This window comes from Elephas maximus, chromosome 1 (assembly GCF_024166365.1).
Source record: "Elephas maximus indicus isolate mEleMax1 chromosome 1, mEleMax1 primary haplotype, whole genome shotgun sequence".
Classification (NCBI taxonomy): domain Eukaryota; kingdom Metazoa; phylum Chordata; class Mammalia; order Proboscidea; family Elephantidae; genus Elephas; species Elephas maximus.
In genome coordinates, this window is record NC_064819.1 from 164,201,005 (window position 1) to 164,226,448 (window position 25,444).

Consider the following 25,444-nt stretch of genomic DNA (forward strand, 5'->3'; position numbering starts at 1 on the left):
TAACGCAGGTTGTTAATGAGTCTTCCTCCAATCCTGATGCCCTGTTCCTCTTCATATAGTCCAGCATACAGATTAAATAGGTATGGTGAAAGAATACAACCCTGACGCACACCTTTCCTGACTTTAAACCAATCGGTATCCCCTTGTTCTCTCCGAACAACTGCCTCTTGGTCCATGTAAAGGTTCCTCATGAGCACAATTAAGTGTTCTGGAATTCCCATTCTTCACAGTGTTATCCATAGTTTGTTATGATCCACACAGTCGAATGCCTTTGCATAATCAATAAAACACAGGTAAACATCCTTCTGGTATTCTCTGGTTTCAGCCAGGATCCATCTGACATCAGCAATGATATCCCTGGTTCCACAACCTCTTCTGAAACCAGCCTGAATTTCTGGCAGTTCCCTGTTGATATACTGCTGCAGCCATTTTTGAATGATCTTCAGCAAAATTTTGCTTGCATGTGGTATTAATGATATTGTTCTATAATTTCCACATTCGGTTGGATCGCCTTTCTTGGGAAGAGGCATAAATATGGATCTCTTCCAGTCGGTTGGCCAGGAAGCTGTCTTCCATATTTCTTGGCATAGACGAGTGAGCACCTCCAGCGATGCATCTGTTTGTTGAAACATCTCAATTGATATTCCCTCAATTCCTGGAGCCTTGTTTTTCGCCAATGCCTTCAGAGCAGCTTGGACTTCTTCCTTCAGTACCATCGGTTCCTGATCATATGCCACCTCTTGAAATGGTTGAATATCAACTAATTCTTTTTGGTATAATGACTCTGTGTATTCCTTCCATCTTCTTTTGATGCGTCCTGAGTCATTTAATTTTTTCCCCATGGAATCCTTCACTATTGCAACTCAAGGCTTGAATTTTTTCTTCAGTTCTTTCAGCTTGAGTAATGCCGAGCATGTTCGTCCCTTTTGGTGTTCCATCTCCAGCTCTTTGCACATGTCATTATAATACTTTACTTTGTCTTCTCGAGACGGCCTTTGAAATCTTCTGTTCAGTTCTTCTACTTCATCAATTCTTCCTTTTACTTTAGTGGCTCGACGCTCAAGAGCAAGTTTCAGTCTCCTCTGACATCCATCTTGGTCTTTTCTTTCTTTCCTGTTTTTTCAGTGACCTCTTGCTTTCTTCATAGATGATGTCCTTGATGTCATTGCACAACTCGTCTGGTCTGCGGTCACTAGTGTTCAATGTGTCAAATCTATTCTTCGGATGGTCTCTAAATTCAGGTGGGATATACTCAAGGTCATATTTTGGCTCTCGTGGACTTGTTCTGATTTTCTTCAGTTTCAGCTTGAACTTGCATATGAGCAATTGATGGTCTGTTCCACAGTCGGCCCCTGGCCTTGTTCTGACTGATGATATTGAGCTTTTCCATCGTCTCTTTCCACAGATGTAGTCAATTTCATTTCTGTGTGTTCCATCTGGCGAGGTCCATGTGTATAGTTGCCGTTTATGTTGGTGAAAGAAGGTATTTGCAATGAAGAAGTCGTTCGTCTTGCAAAATTCTATCATTCGATCTCCAGCATTGTTTCTATCACCAAGGCCATATTTTCCAACTACCAATCCTTCTTCTTTGTTTCCAACTTTTGCATTCCAATTGCCAGCAATTATCAATGCATCTTGATTGCATGTTCGATCAATTTCAGACTGTAGCAGCTGATAAAAATCTTCTATTTCTTCATCTTTGGCCCTAGTGGTTGGTGCGTAAATTTGAATAATAGTCGTATTAACTGGTCTTCCTTGTAGGCGTATGGATATTAGCCTATCACTGACAGTGTTGTACTTCAGGATAGATTTTGAAATGTTCGTTTTGACGATGAATGCAACACCATTCCTCTTCAAGTTGTCATTCCCAGCATAGTAGACTATATGATCGTCCGATTCAAAATGGCCAATACCAGTCCATTTCAGCTCACTAATGCCTAGGATATCAATGTTTATGCGTTCCATTTCACTTTTGATGATTTCCAGTTTTCCTAGATTCATACTTCATACATTCCAGGTTCTGATTATTAATGGATGTTTGCAGCTGTTTCTTCTCATTTTGAGTCGTGCCACATCAGCAAATGGAGGTCCCGGAAGCATTACTCCATCCACGTCATTAAGGTCGACTCTACTTTGAAGAGGCAGTTCTTCCTTAGTCATCTTTTGAGTGAATTCCAACCTGGGGGGCTTATCTTCCAGCGGTATAACAGACAATGTTCCGATGCTATTCATAAGGTTTTCACTGGCTAATGCTTTCCAGAAGTAGACTGCCGGGTCCTTCTTCCTAGTCTGTCTTAGTCTGGAAGCTCAGCTGAAACCTGTCCTCCATGGGTGACCCGGCTGGTATCCGAACACCGGTGGCATAGCTTCCAGCATCACAGCAACACACAAGCCCCCACAGTACGACAAACTGACAGACACGTGGAGAGGAACCTCTAAAACGTTGGAGTTTCTGCAGTAACTGAAGTGTCCAGACATGCCTGAGAGTTTATGAAAAGGAAGCGACTCAAGTGGGGACTTGAGACAAAGCGCAGCACAGTACCTGTAGTATGCTGCCTTTCCTGTAAGCCTGAGGGGGAATAAAGAAATATGCATCTACCTGCTCATTTGTGCAATACGCACAGATAGGATAAACCAGAAAAATGAGATTGGTTACTTGCTACAAGTAAGCAGGGATGGGATAGAAAGAATGGGGATGGGTGGGAACAGGGAAGAAAGGGATATGGGGGAGGGGATTGTGACACGCCTTCGAGCATAACCTTCTGAATAGTTCTAACATGGGAGCTGTGCAGTAGCACATACTCCGAAAGTAAATCAATCAGTCAGAATGTGGATAGAGGAGAGGTATTCTGAAACACTAACAGTAACAGCTGAAGCTAACTCTATTCAGATGTATCCAGACACATCCGAGGGTTTATGAAAAGCAAATGACTCAAGTGGGGACTTCAGACAAAGTACAAAACAGACTTAAGAGGATGGGGAAGAAAAGAACTAACTTAAATAACTTTGGAAAATAGCACTAAAGCTGAAGCACATTTTTCACAGGTGTATGGGTTAGCAGATGTGATTGAGCAAGTAAGTAAATACGTTGTAGACAGCCAGGTTTATTGTTGCCAGAGAAAGGAGTTACAAATAAAGAAAGGAGGAGTGTTAGAATACACCCGATGATTTTGTATTGGAATCAGAGATATCATTATGAATTCTTGGTTTTTAATACATATGTTGTTGTTGTTAGTTGTTGTCAAGTCAATTTCAACTCACAGTGAGCCCATGTGTGTAGAGTAGAACCATTCCATAGGGTTTTCAAGGCTGTGACTTTTCAGAAGCAAATCACCAGTCTGACTTACAAAGTGCCTTTGGGCGGTTTCAACTACCGGCCTTAATGGATCACTTAACCGTGCCACTCAGAAACTCCTTTAATATATATATACAGATACAGAAGTGTAGGTATGTGTATGTATTCATAGATTTCCTAGCTCTGTCTGCTGAGAAGACCTAGAAGCAACAATACTCCAGTAGTTATAAGCATACTTAGCAGTTAGATCTTGGTTTCTAAACACTGTTCTCCAAAAAAGGAATCAGGGCTCCATGGATTCCAAGGCTGGATCAGAGAAAATACCAGGAAAAAAACATCTTGTGGTGCCAGTAAGGAAGTGCTCAAAAAAACATGGGGACATGTTGAAAGGACCCAGGAGCGGTTCCCCAATGCATGAAAAAGTAGAGTAATAAGTATAACTCATGGAAGATAACAAATATCTGAGTCCATACTGATATAATTAAATAAGTAAATGGGGAGAAGGGACAGCTGTTCTTTACAGTAAAATTCCATTAATATAGAAAGAAGAAAGCAGAAAACTATTGCTAGACAAATCACAGCAGTCATTGTTTCAAGCAAGAATCATCAATGGATAATAAAATCAGTGGGCAAAAACATGATGAAAAATAGTGTATTTATATATTCTCAAAGTATCTCACTACAAAATGCTTATTCATGACAAAGGGAAAAACAGTAACTGTACAGTGGTGGACTGTTACAGCTTTAAGTGGCAGACACTACCTTCATCGGGCGATCACAGTTAACCTCACCAGTAAAAGACACTGACATCCTGAGAGGGTGCACTGAGGTCATGACATCACCTCTGTAGTATTGCTGCCAAAAATGCATCACCTGAATTTAATCACGAAAAACATTTAAAAACCTAAGTTTAGGTACACTCTACAAAACAGCTGTCCAGGGCTCTTGAAAAGTGTCAGGGACTTGAATGACAAAGAAAAAAAAAAAAGACTGAGGAACTACCAACTACCCCACATGAAAAAAAAAAAAAACAAAAAACCCACATTAGAGACTAAAAAAACCTGATGGGGCAGTGGTGGTTCAGGAGTAAATTCTTGCCTTTCACGTGGGAAACCCAGGTTTGCTTTCCAGCCGATGCACCTGATGCACACCCGCTACTTATCTGTCAGTGGGGCTTTATGTGTTGCTATGATGCTAAACAGGTTTCAGCAGAACTTTTAGATTTTTTTTTTTTTAGATTAAGACAGATGAGAAAGAAAGGCCTGGCAATCTACTTCTAAAAGTCAGCCAATGAAAACCCTATGTATCACAACTGTCTGATCCACAACCAATCATAGAGATGGTGCAGGACTGGACAGCATTTTGTTCTGTTGTCCACTTGTCCCACAAATCAGGGACAAGTGGACAGCAGCTAAAAAAAAAAAAAGGACCCAAACTCGTTGCCATTGAGTTGATTCCAGCTCATAGTGAGTCTATAGGACAGAGTAGAACTACCCCACAAGGTCTCCAAGGAGTGGTTGGGAGATTTGAACTGCTGGCCTTTTAGATAGCAGCCAAGCTCTTAAGCACTGCGCCACCAGGGGTCCATCTAGCAACAACAAAACAGGACAACTTAATGCAATGTGGGACCCGGTTCCTGAAAAAGAACATTAGTGGAACACTCCACAAAACTTAAATAAAGTTTGTAGATAATAGTATTATATATCAAGGCTAATTTCCTGATTTTTATAATTGTTTTGTGGTTAAAGACCTTAACATTTAGGGAAGCTGGGTGAAGAGTATATGGGAGAACTTTGGGTTATTTTTTCACCTTTTCTGTAAGTCTGAAATGATTTTAAAATGTAAAGTTTAAAAAACACAAAAGACTTGTAATAAACTGTGCTGTTATTAAAATTCAGCATACTTGTCAAAAAAAACAATGAGGCTTGACAAGTGGTCAGGGATCAGATCATGCAGGGCCTTGGTGACCATGTTACAGGATTTGGGCCTTTTATCTTAGGAGTCCTAAGAAACCACTGAAGCGTTTTAAGAAGTTGGGGTGTGGGGTCAGTATATCAGTGAGGGTCCCAACAGGAAGCATGGCACACTCATAAGATAATTTGTGGAAGATTTATTAATGAGACTATAAAAATATGGGTATAGGGGAACCATCCAAACTAAAGTCAACAGGCTACCTCAAATAGAGGGAGCTAGGGGAATATATCCTAACCTCACTTTCCTTTCTCCCTCTGATTTCCTATAGAGGCTCTCCATTTGGGCAAACCAACCAGAATCCAGAGGGCATGGGAATTCATTGACTTATGTAGTCCAAACAGGTCAGCTTCCTAGGATAGAGAGCAGCTGGGGATGGGTGGGTAGATTTATAAGAGTGTGGTGGATTAAAGATGGCTACAAATTCTTTGTTGCTCCTCCCATTGAGAGGTAGGGGTTAATTTCCCTCTCCTTGAGTTTGGGCTAGCCTTAGTGACTCAGACTTAACCAACAGATGAGGCATGACTTCCAAGCCTTGAAGCTTCTGCCTTGGTCCCTTGGAACACCTGCTTTTCTGGGTGCTCCCTCTCAAAACCCAGGTACCATGCTGTGAGAAGCCCAAGTACATGGAGAGCCCACATGTAGATGCTCCAGTGCTCAGTCCCAGCTGAACTCCAGCTTGTAGCCAGCATCACCTGCCAGCCATGCAAGAGAGCCATCTCAAATGTCCAGTGGAATTGAACATAGCTGAGTACCAGCACCAGCCAACATCTGACTGAAATGCCTGAGAGACTCCAAATGAGAACCACGTGGTTGGGCCCTTCCCAAATTCCTGAGCCACAAAATCATGAGCCAAATGGTTATTTTAGGCCATTAACTTTTGGAGTAAATTTTTACATAGCAATAGATAACCAGATCAAGGGAAAACCAGAAGTTATCCAGCCAAAGGGGTATGTGGAAGCAACACAGTCTCATTCGAATTCTGAAAACAACACTGTGGTTGTTGTGTGATTATGGGAAATGAATTGGCAGGATATTGAGGTAGTCCCAGAAAAGAGATATTGGTGCCTTGGATTAGACTGGAGCCCTGGTGGTGCAGTGGTTAAGAGTTCAGGTGCTAACCAAAACGTCAGCAGTTTGAATGCACCAGCTGCTCACTATGAGTCGGAATTGACTTAACAGCAATGTTTTTTTTTTTGTTTTTTTTTTTTATATTAGACTGGTGGTGGTGGGAATAAAAAAAAGTAGACAGATTCAAGAAATTTAGATCAAATTCACAAGACAGTGGTGGATCAGATATGGAGGGAGGTGGCACAGGAAGGAGTCAAGGATGATGCCCCTTTCTGGCTTGCACAACTGGATAGTAGAGGTGCTGGTCACTGAGATGAGGAATATTGTAAGTGAAAAATTTGAGGGAAGATCACGAGCTGGGCATGGAGACGTGAAGTTCATGGTGCATCTGATATTAGTAAATTGAGATATTGATGTGTGGACCTGGAGTTCAGGACTGAACTAAAGACACAAATTTGAGAGTGATCTGGCTATCAGTGGTAATTAAAGCAAAGATGTGGATAAGGCTGCTTAAGGAGAACAGAGAAAGAAGAGGGGGTGGCCTGGAACCAAGTCTTGAGGAACTCCAAAATTCTGTGGGTAGGCAGAACAAGAAAAGTCAGTGATCTAGACTGACAAGGAGCGGTTAATCAAATACTGTGAAGGCAAGGAAATCAGGGGAAGAGAATATTTCAAGGAGGGGAGTAGATAACAATATCAAAGGAGTAAGATGAGAGCTAGAAATGTTCTTTAGGTATAGTCAATTGGAGGTCATTTGTGACTACAGTAAGAACTGTTTCAACAAAACAATGATGGAGAGAGCCAGATCAGAGTGAGTTGAGAAGTGAGAGAGTGACAAAATTGGGATAACTCTTTCAATGAATTTGGCTGTGTTGAGTAGGATAAAGAATCCTATCCACTTTTCCAGATTTTTTTCCCCCAGTTTTCAGAGTATTTGCTTGAGGACCCCAAATCAACAGACATTGACAAATGAATACGTAAAACATATGAGATTAAAAGTGAAAAAGGCTACAAAGAGTTGACCTTCTAGATGGGCCATATACTTTCAATACATGTTTGTCACATTCTGCCAGCAATCGCTGTAAGTATCCTTATATATAGCACCCAGACTTTCAGAAACAGCTATAGACTCGTATCAAGAGCCATAAAATATATGCCAGCCGGCCCCTTTAATTATAAAACTGTTAGCTAAAAATGGAAATTTCCGTAACTGAGTTTTTAAACTGAGTTAAAAAAAAATCCTTTCTGCTTAAAAAACAAAAATTCCATAAAACATTCATGAAACTATCCAACATAATTTGAACTTCTTGATTTTAATGTTCAAATCCAAATCCAGACATACTTAACAACTATTTGCTTTTGATAAAGATTTAAAGGAAAAAAAAAAATTTATCTTCCCAAATATAAGTGGTATGAAACTATATTTGGTTTTCTTCAGTCAGAAGCATAACTGCCTTTAGCTAAAAGCAAATAAAAAGAAACGCAGATGATACTAATTCCTTTAAATTAAAAGTTTAACATGAGGAAATGCTCATGATCATTAGCCCTTAGAGAAATCCAAACCAAAACTACAATGAGATTCCATCTCACCCCAACACGGCTGGCATTAATTCAAAAAACACAAAATAATAAATGCTGGAGAGGTTGTGGAGAGACTAGAACACTTATACACTGCTGGTGGGAATGTAAATTGGTACAACCACTTTGGAAATTGATTTGGTGCTTCATTAAAAAGCTAGAAATAGAACTACCATATGATCCAGCAATCCCACTCCTTCAACTATATTCTAGAGAAATAAGAGCCTTTACATGAACAGATATATGCACACCCATGTTCACTGTAGCACTGTTTACAGTAGCAAAAAGGTGGAAGGAACCACGGTGCCCATCAACAGATGAATGGATAAATAAATTATGGTATATTCACACAATGGAATACTATGCATCGATAAAGAACAATGACGAATCTGTGAAACATTTCATAACACAGAGGAATCTGGAAGGCATTATGCTGAGTGAAATTAGTCAGTTGCAAAAGGACAAATATGTATGAGACCACCATTATAAGAACTCGAGAAATAGTTTAAACAGAGAAAAAAGTATTCTTTGATGGTTATGAGAGTAGGGAGGGAGGAAGGAAGAAGGGTATTCACTAATTAGATAGTAGGCAAGAACTATTTTAGGCGAAGGGAAAGATAACACACAATACAGGAGAGGTCAGCACAACTGGACTAAACCAAAAGCAAACAAGTTTCCTGAATAAACTGAATGCTTCAAAGGCCAGGGTAGCAGGGGTGGGAGGTAGGGGACCATGGTTTCAACAGACATCTAGGTCAACTGGCATAATAAAATCTATTAAGAAAACATTCTGCATCCTACTTTGGTGAGTGGTGTCTGGGGTCTTAAATGCTAGCAAGTGGCCATCTAAGATGCATCAATTGGTCTCAACCCACCTGGAGCAAAGGAGAATGAAGAACACCAAAGACACAAGGTAATTATGAGCCCAAGAGACAGAAAGGGCCCCACAAACCAGAGACTACATCAGCCTGAGACCAGAAGAACTAGATGGTGCCTGGCTACAACTGCCGATCACCCTGACAGGGTACATAAGAGAGGACTCCTCGGGAAGCAGGAGAGCAGTGGGATGCAGACCTTAAATTCTTGTAAAAAGACCAGACTTAATGGTCTGACTGAGACTAGAAGGACCGCAGAGGTCATGGTCCCCAGACCTTCTGTTAGCCCAAGACAGGAACCATTCCCAAAGCCAACTTTTCAGACAGGGATTGGACGGGACTATAGAACAGAAAATGATACTGGTGAGGAGTGAGCTTCTTGGATCAAGTAGACACATGAGACTATGTGGGCAGCTTCTGTCTGGAGGGGAGATGAAAAGGCAGAGGGGAACAGACTCTGGCTGAGTAGACACAGAAATAGACAGAAGGAGTGTGCTGTTTCATTAGGGGGAAAGCAACTAGGAGTATATGGCAAGGTGTACATAAATTTTTGTATGAGAGACTGACTTGATTTGCAAACTTTCACTTAAAGCACAATAAAAATTAAAAAAAAAGGTTACAGTATATACATATGTTTTATACATGCTCAAAAATAGATATGTAATCTGTAGAATGAAATAAAATATATATATCCTAGCTTTATAACAAAGGCTGAGAACTTAAGCTCCTAGACCACAGAGTATCCTGGGCAAAACTTTTTTATTCATAAAGTTTTCAATAATCCCTTGAAAGTAGCTATTAGATATAAACAACAAAAACTTTTGTTCAAAGGTTTTAGCCCTTTTTATTGATCTTTTTTTTTTTTTTTTTCATGATTCTCAATCCAAAAATCAACTACAGACAGTTCTGAGGTTACAACCAACTAATATGGAAACTCATACTTACCCCCTAACGTTATGTAAATTTGCCCTCCTCACTTTGAAATGATTCAACCAACCTCTACTCGCAGCAAATTCTTCATCACAACCACCTTCACTTGCTGCACGTGCAGGTTTTAAATCACTGAAAAGGCTTCGAGCCTTTTCTTGTGCTAAAGTAAGGCTAAATAAGAACCTGTTCCAACTTACATGCAAATTTGACTTAAAGACATAAAGACACAGTTAGGAACAGATCTCACCGCCTGTATGTATTTTTCTGTATTTGTAAACATCAAGTCATATTATTACAGTCCTCAGAACGATTCATTTCTTCAGCTCTTCATGTGCACCTGGGTTGGCGGAGTCGTTAGCTTGGAGCCTCTCTGTCTCTCTATTCAGAAAAAACTCTGTGGGTGCTGGGGGTTCCTCCGCCTTGGATTTTACAGCATGAGCTGCATAGTTAAGGCTGGTATTTTCACTCCAATGCCAGTATCCTGAGAAAGGGTTGTAGAGCATTCCTGCCACAGTTAGAACTGACAGACCATCTGAAAAAAATTAGAATATTAATACTTAATAGATATTAAAAACTTTCATGCAACTCTCCACATTAAAAGAATCCTAACTTAACAGATAAAAATACTTTGTAAGCATTTATTGCAGAGTAGAAGAACACAGACTCTAAAGCAGACTGCCTGTGTTCAAACCTCAGCTCTGCCACTTACTAGATGGTGACCAAGGCAAGTCATTTATCCTTTCTGAGTCACAGTTTTCTCATGTGTACAGAACACAGCTCACCAAGATGTTGTTAGAATTAGATGAGATGAAGTGTGTAAAGTACTTGGCACAGTGCTTGGCATTTGGCAAGTACTTAATAAACGTTAGCTGTTATTAGAAAATACCTACCAACAAATGACTGTCCGTAAAAAGCATCTTTAAAATATTTTTTCTATTTCAACAAGGTTACTCGCAGAAATCTTTAGAACTTATTACATTGCTGCAGGCTTGAACAATATTACAAATAAAATCAAGTCATATGAACAAAAAGCAAGAGAAATACATGAATCTAAGTATTTGATAGGAATACCAAAAGCCAAATAAATGAACTGATAAACCTTATTACTTAACAGGAATTCAGTGCATAAATCAAGTGCTTACTATGTGTGTAAAGCAGAGTTAGGCACTATATTAAGTACAAAAAGGAGACAGTCTTGCCCTCAAGGCCTGAAAGGGGCTAAGAAAACTCCAAAATAACCATAATAGAAGGCACACTATAAGTAACATAAAATACAGAAAAAGTGATAAGGACATACGCACACCTATGTTCACTGCAGCATTATTCACAATAGCAAAAAAAAAGGAAACAGCTGACATGTCCTTCAAAAAATGAACGGATAAGCATACAATGGAATACTGTATACATACAATGGAATACTGTGCACCCATAAAGAACAATGATGAGTCCATGAAATGTATTATAACATGGATGGATCTGAAGGACTTAATGCTAAATGAAGTAAATCAATCATATAAGGACAAATATTTTATGATCCCACTTTCACACCCCTGAGCATCTGTCAGTTTGTCATACTGTGGGGGCTTGCGTGTTGCTGTGATGTTGGAAGCTATGGCACCGGTATTCAAACACCAGCAGGGTCACCCATGGTAGACAGGTTTCAGCTGAGCTTTCAGACTAAGACTAGGAGGAAGTACCTAGCAGTCTACTTCTGAAAAGAACTAGCCAGTAAAAATCTTATAAATAGCAGTAGAACACTGTCTGATATAGTACAGGAAGATGAAACTCTCAGGTTGGAAGGCACTCAAAAGACAACTGGGGAAGAGCTGTCTCCTCAAAGCAGGGTTGACCTTAATGATGTGGATGAAGTGAAGCTTTTGGGACCTTCATCTGCTGATGTGGCACGCCTCAAAATGACAAGAAAAGCTGCAAATACTCATCAATAATCGGAATGCGGAATGTATGAAGTATGAATTCTAGGAAAACTGGAAATCATCAAAAATGAAATGGAAAGCATAAACATCGATATCCTAGGCATTAGTGAACTGAAATGGGACTGGTATTGGCCATTATGAATCAGACAATCATATGGTCTACTATGCCGGGAATGACAACTTGAAGAGGAATGGCATTGCATTCATCGTCAAAAAGAACATTTCTAGATCTATCCTGAAGTACAATGCTTTCAGTGATAGGATAATATCCATATGCCTACAAGGAAGCCCAGTTAATACGACTATTATTCAAATGTAGGTACCAAGCAGTAAGGCCAAAGACGAAGAAACTGAAGATTTTTACCAACTTCTCCAGCTGAAATTGATCAAACATGCAATCAGGATGCACTGATAATTACTGGTGATTGGAATGTGAAAACTGGAAACAAAGAAGGATCAGTAGTTAGAAAATATGGCCTTGGTGATAAAAAGATGCTGGAGACTGCATGATACAACTTTGCAAGACCAACAACTTCTTCAGGGCAAATATCTTTTTTCAACAACATAAATGGTGACTATACACGTGGACCTCAGCAGATGGAATACACAGGAATGAAATCCACTACATCTGTGGAAAGAGACAACAGGAAGACTCCATATTATCAGTCAGAGCAAGGCCAGGGGCCCACTGCGGGACAGACCATCAATTGCTCACATGTAAGTTCAAGTTGACACTGAAGAAAATTAGAACAAGTCCACAAGAGCCAAAGTACGGCCCTGAATATATCCCACCTGAATTTAGAGAGCATCTCAAGAATACTTTTTTTGTGTTGAACACTAATGACCGAAGACCAAACAAGTTGTGGGATGACGTCAAGGACCTCGTATGTGAAGAAAATAAGAAGTCATTAAAAAGACAGGAAAGAAAGAAGAGACCAAAATGAATGTCAGAAGAGACTCTGAAACTTGCTCTTGAACATTAAGTAGCTAAAGCAAATGGAAGAAATGATGAAGTACAAGAGCTGAACTGAAGATTTCGAAGGGCAGCTCAAGAAGACAAAGTATTATAATTACATGTGCAAAGACCATGAGTCAGAAAACCAAAAGTGAAGAACAGGCTTGACATTTCTCAAGCTAAAAGAACTGAAGAAAAAATTCAAGCCTCAAGTTGCAATACTGAGGGATTCTACAGGGAAAATATTGAATGACACAGGAAGCATCAAAAGAAGACAGAAGGAATTCACAGTCATTGTACTAAAAAGAATTGGTCAACGTTCAATCATTTCAGGAGGCAGAATACAATCAGGAGCAGATGGTACTGAAGGAAGAGGTCCGAGCTGCACTGAAGGCACTGGCAAAAAAGAAGACTCCAGGAATTGATGAAATACCAATTAAGATGTTTCAACAAACGGATGCAGCACTGGAAGTGCTTACTTATCTATGCCAAGAAATTTAGAAGACGGCTACCTCACCAACCAACTAGAAGAGATCCATATTTACACCTATTCCAAAGAAAAGTGATCCAACTGAATGTGGAAATTATCGAACAATATCATTAATATCACCCCGAAGTAAAATTTTGCTGAAGATCATTCAAAAGCAGCTGCAGGGGTACATTGACAGGGAGCTGCCAAAAACTCAAGCCAGATTCAGAAGAGGATGTGGAGCCAGGAATATCCTTGCTGATGTAAGATGGGTCCTGGCTGAAAGCAGAGAACACCAGAAAGATGTTTACCTATGTTTTATTTACTATGCAAAGGCATTTGACTGTATGAATCATATCAAATTATGGATAACATTGCGAAGAATGGGAATCCCCGAACACTTTATTGTGCTCATAAGGAACCTGTACATAGATCAAGAGGCAGTTGTTTGAACAGAACAAGGGGATACTGTGTGGTTTAAAGTCAGGAAAAGTGTGTCTCAGGGCTGTATCCTTTCACCATACTTATTCAATCTGTGTGTTAAGCAAATAATCTGAGAAGCTGGACTCTATGAAGAAGAATGGGGCATCAGGATTGGAGAAAGACTCATTAACAGCCTGTGTTACGCAGATGACGCAACCTTGGTTGTTGACAGTGAAAAGGACTTTAGGCACTTGCTGATGAAGATCAAAGACCACAGCCTTCCGACCTCAACATAAAAAAAAACGGAAGTCCTCACAACTGGACCAATAAGCAATACCATGATTAATGGAGAAAAGATTAGAGTTGTCAAGGATTTCATTTTACTTGAATCCAACAATCAACACCCATGGAAGCAGCAGTCAAGAAATCAAAAGATCCACTGCATTGGGCAAATCTGCTGCAAAAGACTTCTCTACAGTGTTAAAAAAGCAAAGATGTCACCTTAAGGACTAAGGTGCGCCTGACCCAAGCCATGGTGTTTTCAATCACCTCATATGCTTGCAAAAGCTGGACAATGAATAAGGAAGACCAAAGAAGAATTGACACCTTTGAACTGTGGTGTTGGTGAAAAGTACTGAATATACCATGGACTGCCAAAAGACGGAACAAATCTGTTTTTGAAGGAGTGCAACCAGAATCCTCCTTAGAAGCAAGGATGGAAGGACAACATCTCACACGCTTTGGACATATTATCAGGAGGGATCAGTGCCTGGAGAAGGACATCAAGCTTTGTAAAGTAGAGGGTCAGCGAAAAAGAGGAAGATTGACACAGCGGCTGCAATGATGGGCTCAAGCATAGCAACGATTGTGAGGATGGAGCAACACCAGGCAGTGTTTCATTCTGTTGTACACAGGGTCGCTATGAGTCGGAAGCGTCTTGATGGCACCTAACTGCAACAACTCTTCCATAAGAAGACAAGAATAGATATATATACACAGACCGATGTCCATTGGTGGCTACCAGGTATAGGTGTGGGGGCGAGGAATCACTCTTTAGAGCATAGATACTTGCTATTTTTGGTGATGGGAAAAGTAGCACCAAATGTGGGTGTAATGAGCACAGTTTGACCAAAGTAAACAATGCCACTAAGAAGTGCAGAAGAGAAAAGGATATCTGTGCTAAAGAATACAACACATACAATTTGTCAACACCACCAAGAATAACAAAAAATTAGTGTATGGTCACATACGTATGTGTACAGGTATATATATGTATTGGTAGGTACAGGTGCGTACATATGTGTGTATAAATAGAAATATCTATATGTATGTGTACATACAGATATGTGTTTACTTACATATATTCACAGAGGACACAGTTACAGATGCTTCTCATACATAACCAAACAGCTTGTGAGATGGTTTCCTAGGTTTGAAGGCTTAGGACCTTAGTCTCATGAGACAACTCAGTCAACTGGCATAATTTAGTTCATAGAGTTCAAGTCTTCATCCTAGTGAGGTGAGTAGCATCTAGGGTCTTAAAAGCTTACCAGCAGCCATCTAAGATACAACTATTGATCTCTACTTGTCAGAAGCAAAAGAGAAAGAGGGAAGCCAAAGTCTTAGAGAAGAAACTAGTCTTAGAGAAGAAAATAGCCCAAATGAGCTACAGCCTCATCTACCCTGAGACCAGAAGAACTAGACGGTGCCTGGCTAACACTACTGACCATTCTGATCAGGACCACAATAAATGGATCCTGACAGAACAGGAGAAAAACATGGAACAGAACTGAAATCCCTAAAAAGCCCAGACTTACTGTACCAGCTGAGATGAGACAACTCTCTGAGACTATCCCCTTGAGCTACTCTTTAAACCTTGAACTGAAACTATCCCCTGAGGTCACCTTTTAGCGAAATGACAGACTGGCACACAAAATAAAGACTATAACCCACGAGTACAGTGATCCATTAAAAAACCATCTATACAAGACTAAAACGATCAACCATTACTCTAAAGCAAAGATGAGAAGAGAAGATAAGGGGGCTGGGAAAGCAGACTACTGGAAATGGAACAACCAGGATGCAATTAAAGAGAATGTTGACGCATCGTGAAAAATGTAACTAATGTCAGTGAATGATTTGTATAGAAATTGTCAAATGGGAACCTAATTTGCTATGTAAACTTTCATCGAAAACACAGTAATATATTATTTTTAAAAAGTGATAAATTCAAAATATATCTGAGTGTGGAGAAATCAGGAAAAATAATGCATAAAGATAAGCTGATACAAGCAGCCTCACTAGGGCAAACTGAGGATGTATAAGTAACAGACATTTGTATCTCATCCTTAAGCAAGTGAAGAATAAACAGCCAAAAGGTATTCACTGATATCTACTATTTGCCTGGCCACAGGTGCAACAGGTGAGAGAGAGGTGGTATCTAATATTTAATCATGACTTCAGGGAGTTTATGACCTATTTGATGAGATGAAACCAATATCCAAAAAATAATGGGTCTATTCAGTTACGTGCTAGGTTGTGTGATTAAAAATTATAGATGCCGTTTTAGTTATCTAGTGCTGCTATAACAGAAATATCACAAGTGGATGGCTTTAACAAACAGAAATTTATTCTCTCACAGTTTAGGAGCCTCGAAGTCCAAATTCAGAGTCCCAGCCCTGGGGGAAGGCTTTCTCTCTCTGACTGCTCTGGGGGAAGGTCCCTGTCTCCTTTCAACATCTGTGAGCCCAGCATTCCTCAGAAATCTTCACGTGTCTTGGCATCATTCTTCCCCGGGGTCTAGGAGCTTCTCAGCTCAGAGACCCTGGGTCCAAAGGATCCAATCTGCTCCTGGCTCTTCTTTCTTGGTGGTAATGAGGTCCCTTTCCTCTCTGATTGCTTCTCTCTTTTATATTTCAAGATACAACCTAATCCTGTAGACTATGTACTGCCTCATTAACACAACTGCCTCTAATCCTGCCTCATTTACATCATAAAGTTTAGGATTTACAACACACAGGATAATCACATCAGATCACAAAGTGGGGGACAACCACAGGATACTGGGAATCATGGCCTAGTCAAGTTGACACACATTTTTGTGGGACACAATTCAATCCACAACAGATGCATAAAAGTTCAGTTAGGCCTTGTAAACTGAAAAAATTCTTTTTCATACTTACTTGATTCCAGAATGCTCTCTAGCTTTTCAGGTGAAACAAACTTCTCCCATGTATGAGTACCTTTTGGTACAAGACCTGCAATTTGCTCTGCAAAAACAATTCCCAAGGCATAGGACAGCTGTGTTTTGTTGATTGTAGTAATGAATAAAGAACCACCAGGCTAAAAAAAATACACATCAAAGTAAAATTTAAAAGGTCAGGAGTATCAGTTAGATAAAGGCTTGGCTTCCTCTTTCCCGGCCTTTCTTAGTGCAAAGTATGATCAAATGTAATTTAACAAAAAAGTGTTTTTTTATCTTGGAAAATTCATTATTAAAGGCAGTCTTCTACAGATGCATTCACTGTAACAGTTCATACAACTCTTAAACTCATACATTACTGTGGTTTACGTATATTACATACATTCTCTTTTCAAGTTCTTCATAATAAACTCAAATACTTTATAATAAAAATATAGAAAGAGGTCAGGCTCCTTTTCCTTGTTACATGTGCACATTTACGTTTTCCCATATGTCAACACTGTTTCCTCTTGAGTGTACAGACCTCAGGGGAGTGCCGAGTCTGCCTAACTTGTTTGGGATAGCATAGAGCCACAGAGCCTGTGCCAGGGAGCAGTTCCAGTAAGTGCTCCCCCCCAAAAAACAGTAATGATTAAGTTTTGTAAGTTTTTTTTTTTATTTCATTTGTATAAATTATATGAAGAGATCAAGATAAGCATTTATGGGACTGTTTAGTTTGCAATTTTTAAATTACTATACTTACAGAGTTGCATATATTTACTCCCACCAACAGCAACGACATTAACACCTCCTCCCTCTTCTACACATTCTATTACCCCAATGGGGATAATATGTCAAAGATTCCCATGAAAACATTCATATTACTATAGACAAGATATGTGTGGCACTGATGGGTGGTACTGGAGAGAATGGAGAGAAAGGAAGAGAGAAGGAGATAATATATCTCAAATACCACCTAAACCAAAAATAAAAAACACAGGAGGAAGGCTTGAAGTATTAGAATGTGCCCCTAAGTAAAAAGTGAAATACCACACATTACATCATTACATATTGTGAATTTTCTCTCTAAAACACTAATATTCTAAAATATCTTACTAAAAATCACTTAAAAGTAACTAATCTCTGTTCTACAAAATCTTATTCTAAGGAAATGGTGGCAAGCAACGGTCATAGAGACCCTATAAGACAGAGTAGGACTGCCCCATACAGTTTCCAAGGAGTGGCTGGTGGATTCAAACTGCCAACTTTTTGCTAAATGCTTAACCATTGTGCCTCCAGGGCCACCAGGGCCCCAATCTGTGTTCTACAAAATCTTATTCAAAGGAAGTGGTGACAAGCAATGGTCATTAAAAAAAAAATGGTATTCACATTAAAACAAAAATTGGCTTTAAAGCCTACAATGCCAGCATTTCTCATACGTATGAAAGAACGTTCATTCATACATAATGACTCTGACACACATCACAAAAATTAATAATTAAGTAGTTGTGCTTGGATAATAGAAACTAAACCGAATAAAATTCCATTTCAGAGGTAACACCAAGAAACTGTCACAGATTGGAGGAGACATTGCAACTAAATGCAAAGTGGAATCCTGGATTGGATCCTACAACAGATAAAGGACTTCAGCGAAAAAATGACAAAATTTGGTAAGGTCTGTAGTGAAATGAATGGTATCTAGCCAACATTAATTTCTTAGTTTTTTGTTCTACTTTATATAAACACACACACATTTATTACTGTACTTTAGATGAAGGTTTCAGAACAAACTAGCTTCTCATTAAACAGTTATTACACGTATTGTTTTGTGACACTGGTTACCAAAACCATGACATGTCAACACTCTCCCTTCTCGACCTTGGGCTCCCTATTACCAGCTTTCCTATCCCCTCCTGCCTTCTAGTCCTTGCCCCTGGGCTGGTGTGCCCCTTTAGTCTCTTTTTTTTGCGGGGGGGGCAGTGGGGGGCTGTTTAATCTTTGACTTAAGGGTAAAACCCAGGAGTACTTCATTACTGAGCTAAAAGGGTATCCGGGTGCCATACTCTCAGGGTTTCTTCAGTCCCAGTCGGGCTGGTAACTCTGGTCTTTTTTTGTGAGTTAGAATTTTGTTCTACATTTTTCTCCAGCTCTGTCCGGGACCTTCTATTGTGATCCCTGTCAGAGCAGTTGGTGGTGGCAGCTAGGCACCATCCAGTTGTACTGGACTCAGTCTGGTGGAGGCTGTGGTAGTTGTGGTCCATCAGTCCTTTGGGCTAATTTTTCCCTTGTGTCTTTAGTTTTCTTCATTCTCCCCTGCTCCCGATGGGTTAATTTCTCACTTTTGAGAAATGTACCACGGTTATACACAAGTCTGGTACTAGGGTGAGGCAAGTGAGTTGTCTAATGGACAAAATTTAAGGAGGTACTCACTCAGTGCTGTGCAAGTGCAGGATCAGGACCCTACAGGGACTGCCTCCTTAAATTTTCTGCCCTAGGCACCTAGCTTGTCTCACCCTAGTCCCTGCTCTGGTTATGTGAGATGTTAACATAAGGGGAAACAGGGTGAAGGGTATGTGGGAAAACTCTATTATCTTTGCAACTCTTCTATATATCTAAAATTGTTTAAAAACAAAGAGTTAAAGAAATTTGGAACCACACTCAGAGGCTGAAGTCTGCAAATTATATAGGCATAAAAATGTAATGGGAAGAACCACACCTGGCATCAAATGATCTAGCCTTAAGTCCCATTTACTGGCCCAGCGATCTATGATGACATCTCTCAAATCCTGAGTCCTCATTGGCAAAGGAGGTGATAACAGTGCCTGACTTACCTTCCTTACCTGTTTGTAAGTAAAATTAAATGAGATCATATGTGTGAAGTACTCTCTTATAAGCTGAAAACTGTTACACATATATCACATGCATAGTTATTTAACAAATACTATTTGTTAAGTAAATTTAGGATAAATTTACTTAAATTTGTTAAGTAAATTTATGGCACAGTGGTTAAAGCGCTTCGCTGCTAGCCATAAGGTTTGAACCAACTGCAGCTCCGAGGGAGAAAGATATGGCAGTCTGCTTCCATAAAGATTTACAGCCTTGCAAACATTATAGGTTGGTATGAGTCAGAATCAACTCAATGGCAGTGAGTTTTTAATCCAAATCAATTTTTTGGTAATTTCCATTCAATGTCTATTAGCTGTTTAATCCAGAATGGAAAAATACTGCTCTAAATTTATAGTTTTCCAATTTTTTAGCACCAACACTTTACAATGTCCCTGGGAATCAAGATACCAACAGAAGCCCAAGAGACAGAAAGGGCCACATAAACCAGAGACTACATCAGCCTGAGACCAGAAGAACTAGATGGTGCCTAGCTATAACTGATGGCTGCCCTGACAGGGGACACAACAGAGAACCCCTGAGGGAGCAGGAGAGCAGTGGGATGCAGACCTCAAATTCTCATAACAAGACCAGACTTAATGGTCCTACTGAGATTAAAAGGACCCTAGAGGTCACGGTCCCCAGACCTTCTGTTAGCCCAAGACAGGAACCATTCCCAAAGCCAACTCTTCAGACAGGGATTGGACTGGAGTATGCGATAGAAAATGATACTGGTGAGGAGTGAGCTTCTTGGATCAAGTAGACACATGAGTCTATGTGGGCAGCTCCTGTCTGAAGGGGAGATGAGAGGGTAGACGGGGTCAGAAGCTGGCCGAATGGACACAAAAATAGAGAGTGGAGGGAAGGAGTGTGCTGTCTTATTAGAGAGAGAGCAACTAGGAGTATATAGCAAGGTATATATAAATTTTTGTATGAGAGACTGACTTGATTTGTAAACTTTCCCTTAAAGAACAATAAAAAAAAAAAAAAAGATACCAAAGAATACTGGAAAAACCCAGTATTGACGGCCAACTTGAAATATGAAGCCTGGGGGCAAGGACTCTCCAGCAGAGATGCTGTCTCTTAATACTGGCTTCCCAGTTCCTCCTTCCCTAAACCTTGCCCACTGGTCTGCTAAGGTATTATGGGACAATTTATTGCTATGGACATATGCACATATGCAAAACAAAAACAAACAAATAAGTAAACTCTGTAAGTCTTACTTGTAACACTCGACAGCAGCACTGTATAAATGTTTCTAGATCAAGCACATGTTCTACAACCTCAGAAGCTACGATGGCATCAAATGTTTCTATGGTTTCTTCCACAATCTCTTCCAGAGAACATGCTCTGTACTCTATCCTCTTAGCCAGGACTGGATCAAATGATTTATGATGTTGTGCTGTTTTAATGTTCTCATCCACAGGATCGATTCCAATAACTGAAGCCCCGAGCCGACCTAGAGGCTAATGGCATAAAAAACTGTTACCCACAGGAAGAAAACAGAACGCGTTAGCAATAAAATTTTATCAAAAATTAAACAAGATCAGTCATGAGGTGGTTTATGGGTACGTGGGGGCTCATTACATCATTTTCTCTAGTTTGCATATGTTTGAGATTTTCCATCATAAAAAGTTCAAAAGTGAGAACAACAATCAAAACAAACAAAAAAAAAATCAAGAGCCAATTGAGAACAACAAATCAAAATAGTCTGTATTTTCTCTAGATATATTTACATGCACACAGTAAAGTTTTAACGTATTTAAAGTGTAATAAATGCAATATGCTATTATAAAAACAGCAATTTCTGAGATCTTCAAATTTTCTAAAGAACAGTTTTTCTTAATAGATCTTCTGTGACTGACTAGAAATGACTTAGTCAATTTTTTCAACTTTTATATTTAATCACTACCCATGACATACTCAAGTTTTTAAAAATAGTTTTATTTTTGATCAAAACTTGCCTAATTGTTATACTGTGTTAGTCAATACGCTACATGTACATATTATTATTTTTAACGTTAGAGCCGTAAAATCTGCAACAACAAATTGAGCAGACTGCCGAATATGCATAAGATAATCTTGCTCATTTACAATTTGATATACCACATTTTTTTTTATCTTTTGTAAAATAATATTGTGTTTTAGGTGAAAGTTCACACAGAAAATTAGGTTCCCTTTTAACAATTATTGTACAAATTGTTTTCTGCCATTGGTTACAATTTTTACAATGTGTCAGCATTCTCATTATTTCCATTCTACTTGTTCTGTTTCCATTGATTTAGCTTCCCCTCCCCTCCTTGCCTTCTCATCTTTGCTTCTGGGTAAATGTTGACTGTTTGGTCTCACATAGTTAATTGTTTAAGGGAACACGTTACTTGCGGGTGATACTGTTTATTTTATAAGCTAATCTATTGTTTGGCTGAGAAGTGACCTGCGGAAATAGCTTCAATTCCAAGTTCAAAAGGTATCTTAGGGCAATAGTCTCGGGGGTTCCTCTAGTCATTCTCAGTCCGGCAGGTGTGGTCATTTTTAGAAATGATACACTACATATTCTTAATTCTAAGGGATGTATTTTTACATATTTTAACTTTCCTGAAATTTGCAATAGTCCACTGCCAGTTGAGGAACGTGCGGCTGTGCACGTAAGAACTCAGCTGGGGGTCAAAGGCCTTCGTTAGCCTCACGGTCAACTAGGCTGAACTGTGGGCCTTGACAATACCATATTCCAATGAATCATAACTGGCATTTGCATCCCACCTTGTTCCTTAAAATATCTTACAAAGATTAGGTTATGATGCAGTATTAAAATGAAAGTCATTGTGTTGAGAGAAAAAAATGCAAAATAGAATCACAGGGCATAAATTTACTATACACTGAGCAATATTCTCCACAGGAAAAATGACTACTCTTCCAAATACTCAAAAGCACCTAAGAAGGGAAGAGCCCCCTAAGCAGGCAAAACTCCATTAGGTTTTGTCACTGAAGCAAGTACAAAAGGAAGACTTATCACTGCATTTAAACCACGGGAAACTGCCTAATCTCTTGGGAGAGAAGAGATTATAGAATTGCTAAAACCTGTTATCTGAGCTTTGTTATTCGAATGACCTATGTTACATTTTTGTTTAAAAAAAAGGAAACTCATCACTATATTTTTCAGAATTCCTAGATTTAAAAATAATAATTAAAAACATGTATTACTTTTGTGAACAAATAAAATATACACACTTATTTTTTTTTGTGAACAATATTGTTTGTTAAAAAGATCAATGAGGCATAAACCCACTCCCTGTCAAATTTTTCTTCCCCAGTTAAAAATGGGAAAAAGCTATATCAGTTTCTTACTTCAGTTAACAATCCACCACCACAGCCAACATCGAGAATCTTCATTCCAGACAAAGGTTTTCCTGGCTGGTGATCAGTAACCGTTTTCAAAAGATTGTCTCTTTAAAAAATTCAAAACACACAAAGACAAAGGATTAATTTTATAAATGAAAAGTCTTAAAAGTGCATAATTTCAAGGAAATTAAAGCATCCATTTGAAATGAGTTGATATTTTTGGATAAAAAAATTTTTTTCATTTTCCACATTAAATGACTCATATTTAATTTATGAAATATTTTCAGTAATCAAAAGAGGTTTAAAGTAAAATTGAAATAATCTAGTAGTAACTATGATTTATTATTTTAGTAATAATATAAAGGAACCTAGTTTAGATTAACAATTTTATTTGCAAGGAGCCCTGGTGGCACAATGGTTAAATGCTCAGGGGCTAACTGCAGGTCACACTTTGAACTTACCAGTGGCTCAGAAGGAGAAAAGATCTTGCAACCTGCTCCCGTAAAGATTATAGCCTAGGAAACTCCATGGAGCAGTTCTACTCTGTCATATAGGGTCGCTGTGAGTCGAAATCAACTCCATAGCACACGACGACAAGAATTTTATTTGCTTGAGAGACCATGGCACCTGAGACATCTATTAACTATGTTGTCAGCACTTGATAGACCCCTTTGATGTCAGCAGTAAATGGGTTACTTTATAGAGTTTAGAAGAAGTAGATAGGAGACCTATGTTTTTCAGGATTTCTCTATATTCCCTTCTAAACTGAGTCTCTTTTAATCTTCTAAATTAGAGGTATTTTCACATGTGATCACGTAAACAGGGATTCATATCAAGTAAACGTAATTCTAAGACAATCATAGTAATACTTTACTGCACATGAACATGTGCACCTGCACACACACATTCACATAAACCAAAACCAGACGCCGGTCAGGTCTATTCCCACTTATGGCGACCACAAGTATTTTAGAATAGAACTGTACCCCATAGAGTTTTCAATAGCTGTGATCTTTCAGAAGTACAACACCAGGCCTTTCTTCTGAGGCACCTCTGGGTGGATTCAAACCACCAACATTTTGGTTAGTAGCCTAGCACTTAACCATTTGTGCCACCCAAAGATTCCTCATGCTCGCACAGGTAGATATATAACTAATGGTATTGTAAATTAACCTTTTAAATTGGGACTATATTTGTATTTAAATTATACTTATATTAAAATTGGTACTATATATAACAAGAATATTTTTTATCGCTATTGAAGTCTGATCCATTCTTCGCACAGCAGCCCAAATAACTCTTTTATAGCATAATTTAGATTATATTACTTCCCTTCAATGCCTTCCAATTATACTCAGATTAAATATCAACTTCTAACCATAGCTTGTAATGCTCTGGGTGATCTGTTTTAGTGTGATGTCTACATAAAGGTGTTAGAAGAGAGTATGTAGTTCTCAAACTTGAGTTTGCATCAGAATCACCTGGAAGGTTTGTCAAAACACAAATTGCTGACCTTTAGATTCTGACTCAGTAGGTCTAGGGTAAGACCTGCCAATCTGCATTTCTAATGAGTTTCCAGGGGTACTGATGTTGCTGACTCAGGGCCCATACTCTGAAAGCCACTGATCTAGCCTAACAGAATAACATTGCCTGCTTTTCTCTGCCTTAGTGTTTCAGTGATTCACTAATTCAGTGGAAAGAAAAAGGGTGCCAATTTTCTCTTCTTGGCACACTGATTCTGGATGTACCAGCAAAAATCAATCAGAAAGTTCCTTGAGGGCAGAGCCTATGCCTGATATTCTCAGTGTCTATTACAGTGGTTTGCCCATAATGGCTGCTCAAAAGCATCTGATGAACAAATGAAGAATTTCTTAAAAATTCAAGCCCTGATGAGCCCTTGTCTCTATCTCCCACAGCAAACTGTAAATTCCTGAAGCACATGAACTATGTTTCGTTCATCTTAGTAGCTTTTACAGAGTCACCCCTAAGTTCTGCACAAGGTAAGTTCTCAATATATATTTGTTGGATGGAACTATCTCAGCAGTATTCCCTTTACCAGAACTACCAATGGTCAAAAAGGCCACCGCAGAGGAGGTGGAGCCAAGATGGAGGAATAGACAGACACTTCCCACGAACCCTCTTTACAACAAAGACCTGAAAAAACAAGTGAAATGAGTATATCTGTGACAAGCTGGGAACCCTGAGCATCAAAGACAAGCTTAGACAATGAACTGAGGGGCAGGGGGAGGAAGAGACCGTTCAGAAGTGGAGAGGAGTTACCGGACCTGAATCGCGGGGGAGCCCTCAGGCACCATTTCCAAAGCGGTGGCAGCGGCGGCGGACTGATACTAGCGTTCGGCTGCAGTTTCCTCAGGGAGAAGCAGGGAGCCTCACAGCCTACTCACACCTCCACAACTGGAGAATAACGGCACTCCTGACAAAAGCTAAGTACTTGCGTACATTTTACCGCGTCCCCCACCCCCAAGCCGGCTTCAGTGGCTGAATCCCTGGGCCTGAGATAGGTCCTGTTCAGCACCTAC

At 39.4% G+C, this 25,444-nt stretch overlaps 1 protein-coding gene across 9 annotated transcripts in view; it reads right to left on the minus strand.

Annotated features, from left to right (window-relative positions):
* Positions 1–25,444, minus strand: part of COQ3 (coenzyme Q3, methyltransferase) — a 57,368-nt gene that overhangs the window by 9,317 nt on the left and 22,607 nt on the right. For 8 of the 9 annotated variants that reach the window (XM_049897825.1, XM_049897850.1, XM_049897896.1 and 5 more), the window contains 4 exons: positions 22,911–23,010; positions 20,789–21,031; positions 16,684–16,843; positions 9,621–10,252 (listed from right to left, as the gene is read on the minus strand). In XM_049897825.1, coding sequence (XP_049753782.1) covers positions 10,032–10,252; positions 16,684–16,843; positions 20,789–21,031; positions 22,911–23,010 — 724 coding nt within the window. In that variant the 3' untranslated portion in view covers positions 9,621–10,031. Of the gene's footprint in view, positions 1–9,620; positions 10,253–16,683; positions 16,844–20,788; positions 21,032–22,910; positions 23,011–25,444 lie in introns of those variants that run through there. The other variant, XR_007518879.1, reaches the window with a different exon arrangement.